General features: G+C 40.3%; 1 protein-coding gene across 5 annotated transcripts in view; it reads left to right on the forward strand.

Moving 5' to 3' along the window:
* CDKL5 (cyclin dependent kinase like 5) overlaps positions 1-7054 on the forward strand; it is a 182121-nt gene extending 175067 nt beyond the window's left edge. For all 5 annotated transcript variants that reach the window (XM_055565127.1, XM_055565131.1, XM_055565128.1 and 2 more), the window contains one exon: positions 34-7054. In XM_055565127.1, the coding sequence (XP_055421102.1) occupies positions 34-420 (387 nt within the window). In that variant the 3' untranslated portion in view covers positions 421-7054. The remainder of the gene's footprint in view (positions 1-33) is intronic.
* Positions 7055-12320: the final 5266 nt, after the last annotated feature.

Raw genomic sequence — 12320 nt, forward strand, 5'->3', positions numbered from 1 at the left:
AAACCCTACATGCACCCTCATCTTTTCTTTCAGAGCCAGCCATTAAAATCACTGCGCAAGCTGTTACATCTCTCTTCAGCCTCAAATCACCCGGCTTCCTCAGACCCCCGCTTCCAGCCCTTAACAACTCAACAAGCCAAAAATTCCTTCTCAGAAATTCGGATTCACCCTCTGAGCCAGGCCTCTGGCGGGAGCAGTAACATCCGGCAGGAGCCAACACCAAAGGGCAGGCCGGCCCTCCAGCTGCCAGGTCAGATGGACCCTGGTTGGCACGTGTCCTCTGTGACCCGGAGTGCCACAGAGGGGCCTTCCTACTCTGAACAGCTGGGTGCCAAGAGTGGGCCAAATGGGCACCCTTATAACAGAACAAATCGGTCCAGAATGCCAAATCTGAATGATTTAAAAGAGACAGCCTTGTAATGTGTGCTGGAGAAGGGGGCGGGGGTGGGAGGGGACAGGGACAATCCAGTTAGAAGGGGAGGGGTGGGTGGGGTGGGTGGGGGAATGGGCGGGGCCAGAGTGGTAAGCCAGTATTTTCAGCTTTATGAAGGTGTGTGCAATATTGTATGTGTGGGGCCAGCTGGCTCCCCACGGCCACAAATGCTAGTCAGGGATCTTAGAGCCACAGGAGTTCCTTAGGGATCACCAGTCCCCACGAGTCTTGTGTGAGAATGCATAGTGTGCCATTGAGGAAGAAGACATTCTTGCCAGGTTCTCCCCCTTACGTTCCAGCTTTAGTGCAATCACCGTTGAACTTGGGAAAGCCAGGGTGTGTTCTGGCATTGCAAGTGATAGAAAAATAGGTGTTGACTGATATCCTTACCACAGATTTGTTTCCACCTAGACTAAATGTGGGGTTTGTTGTAATCCAAGAGTATCCCTTTGAAGGGTTAGCGGATGACCTAACTGTATGTCTTAAATTGTTTTCTAAACTTCCATATTTGATAGGGTTTGTAACATTTATTTATAATTAATTAATATTGTACTGTTATAATCATTCCTTTTCTGTTAAATGTAAAGTTACTTTGAGCTGTTTGGAACATTGTGAAGCAGTGGGACAGCTACAGTAGTTTCTATAAAAACTAAACAGTAACATTTATATATTGCATCAGGAGTATTTTATTCTATATATAAATATATATATGATAAATATCTGTCTGTTTTATAAATATAATCATTTAAGGAAGTATCGTTATGACACTATCTGCCATATTTTTATACATTTGTGATATGAAGTGAGTATTATACTTCTACTCAAGGGAGTTGAAATTGTGGCTGCATGGGAGTGTAATGGTAGGAAGCTTGCTCAACTTTGAGACTCCAGCAGCAGCTTTTAGACACGATCCTTGGTAGCAGACAAGATGCAGCAGCTCCTCCCAAACCTGCAGGGGAAGAAAGTTGGCTAGGCCAGTAAGAACTCTAGCAGGCCTATCTCCGTCCTCACACACTTGGCTCCTGTTCATGTCCAGGGACGTTCCTTGCACCTGAGGGGAGAACAGATCCAGGGTTACTCATGGGACTTTGTAGAGAAAATGTACTCTTCTACTTCCATTAGTGTAGAGCGTAGACCAAAGATTTGCCAGTGAACATTCCTAGTTGTGAGGTTGTTAGAGGTATCAATCTGCAGATCTTGCATACCAGCTCTATGCTCCTGAATCCCGCGTGCTGTACTGGAGACTTGCAGCTGGTAGGATGGGAGATACCTGTGTGGCACTTCGGTTTCTAAATGGTTTTTTTTGTTGTTGTTATTGCTCTTTCCAATATATTTAGAAGGCTCCTGAAGCAATTCCAGATGTAGAGAAAATGGCTGTACTCATCTTCCTGGGATGGTCCATTTATAACAAGGTTATCATGTACATGAGTAGACACATGCACACATGTGGCCAGAACAGGACTTATCTTTCCCTCCTTTGATCGCCTTCAACTCCCATGTTATTTCCAAGTATCATCAAGGCCTTTGGCCAAAAGGGGCATAGCCCCATGTCCCTGGGCCATCCTTGACAGAAATCCCCTCAACACTGTCATTCATCAAATGTATTAGATTTTCAGAAGTAGTCTCTTAGCAATAATATTTTTAAAGATCCTCTCCCACCCCTCAAATAGATATTCTCAGTATTTATTACTTGGCCCAGGATTGTGAGAGTATCAGCCCTGAAACAAGTCAGCTATAATTGAAATGTGCTGAGTTACTGTTCCCCCTCCCCTAAGATGTTAAGAATCATAGCTCTGATGATTATGAAGATTATAAAGAAAAAGGTCTTAGTTACTTTGAAGCTTAAACTGTGTGCATATTGCATTTTTATATAACTACTATAATGATGTGTATTGATTATATATAGAGGTCATTTTAAGGTGCTTTTAATTTAATTTTAATAAGTGTAATAGGCACTAAAATGAAACTCAACTGGGTACTATCATTGAAACAATTTGATTCTAACCAATAGTTTGCATGCTCTTCGATTCTTTTTATATCTGACTGCTTTCACCAGTTCAGTGCTGTCTGAGTAGCTCTGAATTCTGGCTTTTTCCAGGCAGCTGCTCAGTTATATAGTGACGTGGACCCTTAGCAGTTTTTGCCTGGATACTAATGACTAAAAGGGTGTGTAACTCTTCTTTTTTAAACTCAATCTGTACCTTGTATTCCCCCTTGCAAACCAGAAACTCCATTTTTTCCTCTGGAAAGACTTCTCACTGTGCTGTGCGCTTAGAAACTGCGCAGTCACATTGCCATGCTGTGGCATTTGAGGTTCGTTGTCACCTAGGGGCTGGTTTCCCATGTTTTCATCCTTGCTAACACTGGGATCTCAGATGTTTGCAGAACATTTATATTCTGATGGTTCTTCAAAGAAGGGCTAGAATAATTGCCTTCTACCTAGAGTAAAGTAAACCTAACTGATGAAGAGTCAATACATACTTTTCGTACATTCCCAGATTTGAGCCAGAAAATATCTACAATGTTTTCAACTAGTGTTTTTGAGGTAGCTCTTTTATCCTCTTCTCAGCTTTTGTCCATTCTGACTTTCATTGACCTCAGTAAGCTGTAAGTGAACTCCAATCCACATTTCTAGCATGCATGATTCTCTTCCTGCTTGCAGAGGGGAATTATAAAGTTTTCTCTCAAATCCAATGGGCCCTCTCTTAGCTTTTAACTCATTTTCCTCCTGTGATGAATTATTGGCCTCACAAAGATTGCTATCTGTGATGAGATTAAGGACTTAAAAGTCTCAAAAGTCTGCATTTTCTTTAGGAAGGGAGGTTTATGGCATCCATGTTCTATTATCTGCCCTAACTCCCTAAAGGATTAAAAGGTCAAATGAAGGCTTATGAATTACTTTATTTTATCAAAGTGTCACTGATCTTTTGCAAAGAAACTGCTTCGCTGTTTTTCTACCTTTGCTTTACTGCCATCCTCGTTATTCTTCTCAGAAGTTCTGAATGAACTTTTACTGAACCTTTTTTGATCTCAGTCAGAGGTTTAGCCTCTCCAGAGCCCAAGACAACAAGTGCTCCATCCTGAGGAGCTCAAGTGAGTTGTCTCTACAGCAGCAGTTCTCAACCAGGGCCAGTTTTGCCTCCTGGGGACATTTGGCAATGGCCAGAGACATATTTGATTGTCACAACTGGGGTGGTGGTGTGCTACTGGAATCCAGTAGGTAGAAGCCAGGGATGCTGTAAACATCTTGTGTGCACAGGAACACCTCCCCCCCCACTCCACAAAGACAGAGAATGATTCAACCCCAAATGTCAGTAGCGCTGAGGTTGAGAAACCCTGCCCTCCTGAATTCTAAGCCCACCCGCCCGCAGAACTTGGCTCAGCCCTGGTTCTCTGCAGGCTACAAGACTACAGGTATGAATTCTTCAGCGTCACATTCTCTTAAAGAGTCTTCTACCACTATTCTCGAATCCCTGGAATCCTATTGTTCGTTTCCATTATCTTGGGCCTGCTAAAAGGTGCATCTTTTGGGAAGAGATCAGAGTCACTTCATAGGTGTTTGAGAACTTAAATTCTAGGTCAGCATCCTTAGAAACTCTTTCATAGAGCCATGAAGCTTATATTTAAGAAGCAAGCAGCAGCCTGGCAGATTGGCATGATTTTTACCAACTGCTCAAAGGCATACGTGGCTTTAGCTGTGTCTCCCACAAGAAAATGTCTTTGTTTTCTATTCAAGTCATCTAATAACTCTTTACAAACATTGGCGTATGACAGACCAATTAGAAGCAAAAAACTCTTAGTTGGTGGTCATGATGTGGCTGTAATAGGAGTATTTGTGCCGTATGCTTTGGTTAAATCTGTTTTAAAACATACTTTAAGATTCACCATATGCAGTTGTACTTTAATTCTAAGCTCAGATTTATGCTGGTTAGTTTCTAGTCACGTCATGTATTATAAAGTACCTTGTGGTGTAAAGTTAGCCAGTTTAGCATGTTCCTATCCTGAAAATTAGTGGGCTTTGCTACGAAATGCTATCCCATTTTCCCTTCCCTGCACCTCTTAGTTAACGTCATAGTACCCTCACTTCTTAAACTAGTTTTTAGAGTAAATAAGGAAAAAAGCCATTTATTTTCTTGTAGCTATGTATGAGAATGACTCATAAGTGTGCAACTTTTTTTCAAGGCCAGAGGATTACTTTTCAAGTATGTAGAAGGCTCTGTCCATTTCTGCTCACCTAGGTCCTGGTGGTGATTCAACTTTTAGCAAGGGCAATGGCTCATTGCAACTTATTCCTAGAGCTCAGCTGGGACTCAGAAACCTGCATATTCTCTCCCGGTCAGAACATTTTTTTCTGGAGAGCACTGCTTTTATATCTAGAAGTTTGTTACCTCCTGCATTATAATAGGACATTGAGCTCCATGCGAGCACTAAGATCCACAGACTCGTACTTTTGTGACCTGGGAATGTGGTATGATACACTGAACCAAGTCAGAAAATAATGAAATATTTCCTTGCCTCCTTCAGTTCATCACTAATAAAGTGTGTAGGCAGAGAAAACTTATTTGCAGTTTAAAAAAATGGTTTCTTTAAAAGAGGCTGCAGAAACGACAGTACAAATGTTGTTAAATGTCCTGTCGCTAATCCCAGGGTCAGAATCCCACAAGAACGTTCTCTTAGAGACTTGAAGGGCCAACTTACAAAATAAAAACTTGTAAGTGGTTCTGATTTCTTCCTTTTGCATCTTGACCAGCTGAGATGCAGAATATCTTGAGGTCTGATTCAGCTGGGTAAAAAATACTGTCTTAGAAACCATGAGTAAATGCAAGAAAGTGAATTCATGACAGGATGAGTCCGACGTCTTTCTGTATACACACAATGTGATAGTAGTAAAGTGGCTAGAAAACTGTGGGCCTGCTGCCCTATTCTATTCTATTTCTTCTTTTTTAACTGAATGTACTATAAACAGTCATAGAATTTTGTGCCAAGTCAGTTACTACATGAATATTCATTTCACATAGTGCTTTGTTAATACATCAGCATTTGGCCTGGTCCTGACTCTACCTTTCTCCACTCCAGGCACTGATCCACCTTTCTATGTATTTCCTATAGGGTATTAAATATAATCACTACCTGCCTTGTACTTTCATTCACTAACTGTTTACTCCCAAGTTTGAGGGAGGTTTGTCTTTTATTTTGCCAGAAAAAATTTGTAATAGTCTACACGTTGGATTTCTAGGGCCAGAGAACTACAGCAGTAAAACTGGTATCTCTTCTAAGGCCCTTCATTACCCACAAGGTTAAGCTCTCTGAACCCCATTTGATCCTTGGGTTGTATTTTGATCTTCCTTTGGAATCTTAAAAATCGGTCTCCATGTTGTATGCAGATTAGAAGTTGCCTTGTTTGCTACTCTTCCAGCACAGAGTATCAGGGAGAAAGAGGCCTTATCTGTTCCTCCATCCTCTCCATTTTGACAGACTGCTAAGAATTCCTCAGGACTTCCTTTGGTTTGGGATTTTACATTCCCAAAAGCCTGATGTGACTCATTTCAGGCATAGACAAGTTTGTCCCAGTGCTCTGCTTCAGGGCTAATCAGACAAAACCCAGGAATAGAAAAGGTAGATGCCTTGACTTTTGTCCCCGTTCAGGGATTAAAGTATTTATTGCCAGAGTTGTCAAAAGCTCCAATTATAACACATTCAGTTTCAAGGGAAAAAAAAAAAAAGATGCTTTTCCTTCTGGAGAACTTTTAAGTTCTCCACAGCTTAGATTTTCCAAAATGGAAAGTAAAGCTTGTATAAAATCTGTTTTCACTAGAAGTATTAATATACAATTGATTATAGTCAACTCGGTCCATTTCCCTCTCCTTGTTTCCTCCTTGGTCACTGATTGAGTCAGGCTGGAGGGGTAATGCTGTGATTGTAAGAAGTAAATTCTCACGTAAATGTGGATTGATCAACAGAAACAAACCAAACAAAATAGTTGCCCCTAATTCCTATCTCCAAGAATTGCTTTGTGCCATTTTGAATTCAGGTAGTTATTCTGTATATATTTAGAAGACTATTCTGAGCTTCTTCAATCTCTAGGAAGTTTGAAGGGGGTATCTGGGAAGACACAGGGCAGGGAGACTTTGAAAACCCTGCTTGTGCCTGAAAACAAAAATAGGGATAAGCCAGAGTGATGTAACATCTAAATTTGCGGTAGATGAAGAATCAGTTGAAATTCTTAATTGCACAGACTTTATAATCCATAATAAAAAGTGTAATTCCATACTTTGTACTGTGGCAAGGGTGTGACGTGGTGTTAACCTTTTTAATTTTTGAATCCAAGCTGAATTTAAAATGTTGAATATTTAAATTCCTCACAAGCTAATTATGTACCATTTGTAAAGTGTTTATATAACTCTTTGTATCATGTGTTGGTACATCTTATCAAGTTTTTTCTGGCATGTATTCCATTCTAAACTTCTGTAAAATTTCTATTGTTGCTGTAAATATTATACAAATATCTATTCCGTGGTAACCTTAATTATCAGCATGAAATGGTTAATTTTTACTGAGCACAATGTATTTTTGAATGGACCTTCCCAAATGTCTTTAATAAAATGCAGATTTTGCACTGACTGATGTGATTGCCAGGCCATCCCCATCGGGAGCACTGTGGTCCCTCTTGTTTGAACAGCAAGCAGCTCCACGGTCATTCCTTCTTTGTAAAGAACTGGTTTGAATTCAAATGAAGGATAATGGGTCTTTGAAGTTGGAATCAGTTTAAGGGATAGAAATTATTGTAAAGCAGGGCAAATCCTGTTATTTACTGATGTTGATAATTTTTTTTGTATTTATAAAGCTTCCCCGCCCCCCCCCCGGCATTTTGAAAACTTTGGTTTATTTTACACTTGAGTGTTGCCTCCTTTTTATGTTGCTAGACACTCACTTGGTGGTTTGAGGAAGATAGGAAGATGTCAACTTCCTGCATAGTGCTGTGGAGGAAGCAAAGGTGGACAACTTAATAAGGATTTCTTCATGTTTTGGAACAGGGGGTTGGCAAAATTTTTCTGTAAAGGGCCAGATAGTAAATATTTGAGGCTCTATGAGTCATTGGATTTCTGGCTACTCAACCCTACTCACTGTGCAGCTCTGCCATTGTAGTGCAGAAGTAGTATAGATGATATGTAAATGAATGGGTGTGACTGTGTTCCAGGAAAACTTTATTACAAAAACAGGCAGGGGACCAGATTTGTCAACCGGTTTCAGGCCCTCACTTTGTCTTTAAGGATAAGAAGACCAACTAAGTAAATGGTGTGAGGGGGAGAACTTAAATTTTGTGATAACATGTGTAAATGTTCTCCAACTTTCTTTATCTTTCTAAACAAAGGATGGAGCTAAAACACTTTCTTAAAGAACTGTGTCACCAAATCTTTACTCCAAGTTTCTCAAGTGTCATACAGACTTGTGGCCTATGATTTCAGCCATACTGTTTATCTAGATTGACTCAAAGTAACTGAAGCTTGTCAATTTTATGTTCATAGCACTTACTATGACTGGGCAAATTGCCAAGTATTTTACTTATATTAATACATTTATTTTTCGGAAGGCAACAAAGTGGATAGTATCCCCATTTGTAGATGAGGAAACTGAGGTTTATGGCGTTTACATTAACCTACCCAAGTTTATCCTGCTAGGATTTGAAACCAAGTACTTTCACTGTTAAGACTATACTGTTAACACTACTATACTAAGCGATCACTATGTTTCCACGTATAGAAACTGACATGGGTTTGTGCCGTGGGGCAGTTCATGTACCACCCTTCCTTCCATCTCCCATCAGGTGGTAATTGATCTGATTTGAGAGTAGAAAATTTCATTGAAACAAGTCACTGTGTGTGTGTGTGTATGCGTACATGCTAAGTTGCTTCAGTCGTGTCTAACTCTTTGTGACCCTATGGACTGTAGCCCACTATGCTCCTCTGCCCTGGGATTTCCCAGGTGAGAATGCTGGAGTGGGTTGCCATGCCCTCCTCCAGGGAATCTTCCAGACCCAAGGATTGAACCCACGTCTTGTACGGCTCCTGCATTGGTAGGCAGATTCCTTACCACTGAGCCAGGGGAAGCCCATATACTTTAACTGGAAGTTTCCCCCACAAAAGAAATAGTACTACAAACATAGTTCATATTTTTAATAGCAAGATTCTATTGGGCTTCAGGTGTCCCTCAATAAAAGTTTTATTTTTTATACATTCTGTCATTAATTAAATGAAGTAAGAAATTCAAATGCTGTTATAAACAAATAATAGATAAATGTTTTACAAATCTCATTGTTTATTAAACTCTGAAGTATTGAGCAATTTCCAATAAGAAATCTCAGCTGACTTCTTTGCAGAAATTGACAAGTTGATCCTCACAATATTATGGAAACTTAAGGGACTCAGAGTAGCCAAAATGATCTTGAAGGAGAACAAAGTTGGAAGACTTACGTGTTACAATTTGAAAACTTACTACAAAGCTACCGTAATCAAAACAATGTAGTACTATAATAACAATAGACATATAGACCAATGGAATAGAATTTAGTGTCCAGGAAATTCCCTGGTGATCCAGTGGTTAGGACTCTGCTCTTTCATTGCTATGGGTGCAATGAAACTAAGATCCCACAAGTGACATGGCAAAAAAAAAAAAAAAATAAAATATATATATATATATATATATATATAGAGAGAGAGAGAGAGAGAGAGAGAGAGAGAGAGAGAGAGTCCAGAAATATAAACCCTCACCCTCTGGTCAGTTGATTCTTGGTAAAGGTTCAAGATCATTCAATTGGGGAAGAATAGTTTTTTCAACAAGTGTGCTGGGACATTTGGATAGTCACATGCAAAGAATTAAATCAGACCCCAACCTCATACCATATATAAAAATTAACTCAAAATTGATCAAAGATCTAAATTTAAAAGGTAAAACTATAAAATTCTTGGGGAAAAAAGCAAAAATAAATCTTCATGATCTGGATTTGGCAATGGTTTCTCAGATATGACACCTATAGCACAAATAACAAAAGAGAAAAAATAAGCTGGACTTCATCAATAAAATGTGTTTCAAAGGACTCCTTCAAGAGAGTGAAAAGACAGCTTATGAAATAGAAGAAAATATTTGCAAATCATTTACCTGGTGAGGTATCTAGAATATATAAGGAACTCTTACAACTCAATATTTTAAAAAATAACCTAATTTCAAAAATGGGCAGAGTCTGAATAGACATTTCTTCAAAGAAGGTGTACAAACACAGTAAACACATGAAAAGATATTTAACATCATTAGTCATTAGAGAAATGCAAATCAAAACCACAATGAAGGATACTACTTCATACAAACCAGGATGGCCTCAATCGAAAAAGGTAATAATAAATGTGGAGAAATTGGAACCCTCATACATTGCTGGTGGGAATGTAAAATGGTATAGCCACCTTGAAAAACAGTCTGACAGTTCCTCAAAAGGTTAAATCAAGTTACCATATGACCCAGCAGTTCCACTCCTAGGTATATACCCAGGATAAATGAAAACATGTCCACACAAAAACTTGTACACAGTTGTTCATAGCAGCACTATTTATAATAGCCAAGAAATGGAAACAATCCAAATGTCCATCAACAGATGAATGGATAAATACAATGTGGTGTATCCATACATTGGAATGATATTCAGCCATGACAAGGAATGAAGTACTGATACATGCTACAAACTGCATGAACCTTGGAAACACTATACTAAGTAAAAGAAGCCAGACAGGAAAAACCACATATTGTATGATTTCATTTATATGAAATGCCCAGAATAGGTAAATCTACAGAGACAGGAGATTAATGGTTTCCCAGGACTGGGGTGGGCAAGTGGGTTGGAGGGGTGATGGCTAGTGGGTACAGGGCTCCTTTTGGAGGTGATAAAAATTTTCTAAAATTGATTGTGATAATGGTAGCTCAACTCTGAATATACTAAAAGTCATTGAATTATACACTGTAAATAGGTGAGATTTGTATGGTATGTGAATTTTATCTCAATAAAGCTATTCCAAAACAGAAGTTTCCAATATAAACAGTTATTTGGAGAACTTTCATTCCTGCCTCACCCTGTTTACTTCTTTTCTTTTTTTCCCCTTAACTGTACTCCCCATCTGGGTCTGGTGTGCCAGTTGTAGTCCTGAACTCTTAGGATACCACCATTTTCTCTGACAGTCCATATCACAATAAGAGTTCATTCATCTTTCCCAGTAAGGATCTCTGTAGGCATTCTGTTCAAAGTGGATTTGTCCGTGTATCCTAAGGCCAGAGAAGGATTTTTTTTCCCTACCCTGAATTGATAACCTCTATATTTGAGAGAAGATTGAGCAGAGAAAGATGTTTTTCCAGGTTTAAGTATACAGCATGGGTATTAGAAAGATGCTAGGTTAAATAAGCTGATCTAAGACCCACAATACCAGAGACAGGATTAAGGGATTTTAGGAGGCTGGCCATTCACAGAGAAGGTGAATATGATGTCCAGGATCGTGTTGGTGTCCATTGACTAAGCTTGTCGTTTGAAAACTAACTCAGATAAATGAATTTCTGCTAGCAGAGGCTGCACTGTGTCAGGGCCAGAACAGTCTTGGATTCCCTAGTCTCACTGGGGTCCCTCATCCTCAGATTCCACCCTCTCCTGGCTCCTACTTTCAAATCCTCTCCTGCCCACATGCCCTGCTTCTGGGGAAGTGCCTGAAAACAGGCTGAGCTATAAATGGCAGAAGAGGCGGACTGTCCTTCCCCCAGCTGCCTGCTTACAGAGCTCCTCTGGGAGGGGAAGGCCAGACCAGCCCATACTTTACAAAACAAGGGGGCTGAGGTTGGAAGGTTGGGCTCAGCAGCGGCCTGGCTACATCACGCTTCTCAGATTGTAGGTCCTGATCACTTCCTGCAGAGTGTACTTGGCTGATGGGCCTCCTCCGTAGCCAGTGACAGCTCCTGGCCAACTGTTTTCCCAGTGTTAAGTTTGTTGAAGAATGGTAGCCCTAGATAAAAGGATGTTCTGGTGTGTTCTGGTCATCTGGGTTTCCTAAATACAGGGAAATTTTGTTCCTTACATGTGTAGCCTGTCCTGTGTTATTCAGTTAAATACTGACCACAGACTGGGATCATGTATCTGAGGGCATGCAGAGTGGAGCTGTCTGTAATGAGAGCTCTGAACCTCCCCTGCCACTGCGTGCAGGGTTGGGCATAGGAAGTGAAAGCTCAGAGCAGGGGAGACCTTCCTACCTCTGGGGTGTTTGGTCATGCAAGGCTATCACAAGACTGGGACACCAGCTCCCATCTACCAGACTCATCTGCGCCACCCAATCATCCCCAAACTCCATACCCAATGCTCTAGAGTCCTAAAAGACCATAATTTAATGAAAACTTAGGAGAAACCACAAGCTTGCTCCCCCTTTGTGTTCAAAGAGAGGCTTTATAAAACAGTATGTTCCTGTTTTGAGCATGGTAAAGAAAAAGAATTTTCAAATTATGAGGGCTGCTTTGCATTCCCCTGCAACTGCACCTTTCACTGTGTCAGAGACTAAAAACAAAAACAAACAAAAACAACACCCCGAGAGCAGCAAATTACTGCTGCTACTTAGGCTTTCTGCATGAAAATTGTTTTTAGAGACATTTTCTTTGTTCTTATTTTCTTTGACCCTGAATGGGGAATAAGTTCATTTTCATTTTCTCTCACTGAAATTGGAAACTATGCAAAAAAGATAGTAATCTTTGCCCAGCCCTGCGCTGAAAAGAGCCTGTAAAATCCAGCCCTGTTGGTCACAGTGATAAGTCAGCGTTCCCCCATGGGCTGCTCTGTGCCCTTCACCCACTGCAGGTATGAGCCGAGGCAACA

The sequence above is a fragment of the Bubalus kerabau genome, chromosome X (assembly GCF_029407905.1).
Source record: "Bubalus kerabau isolate K-KA32 ecotype Philippines breed swamp buffalo chromosome X, PCC_UOA_SB_1v2, whole genome shotgun sequence".
NCBI classification, from domain to species: Eukaryota; Metazoa; Chordata; class Mammalia; order Artiodactyla; family Bovidae; genus Bubalus; species Bubalus kerabau.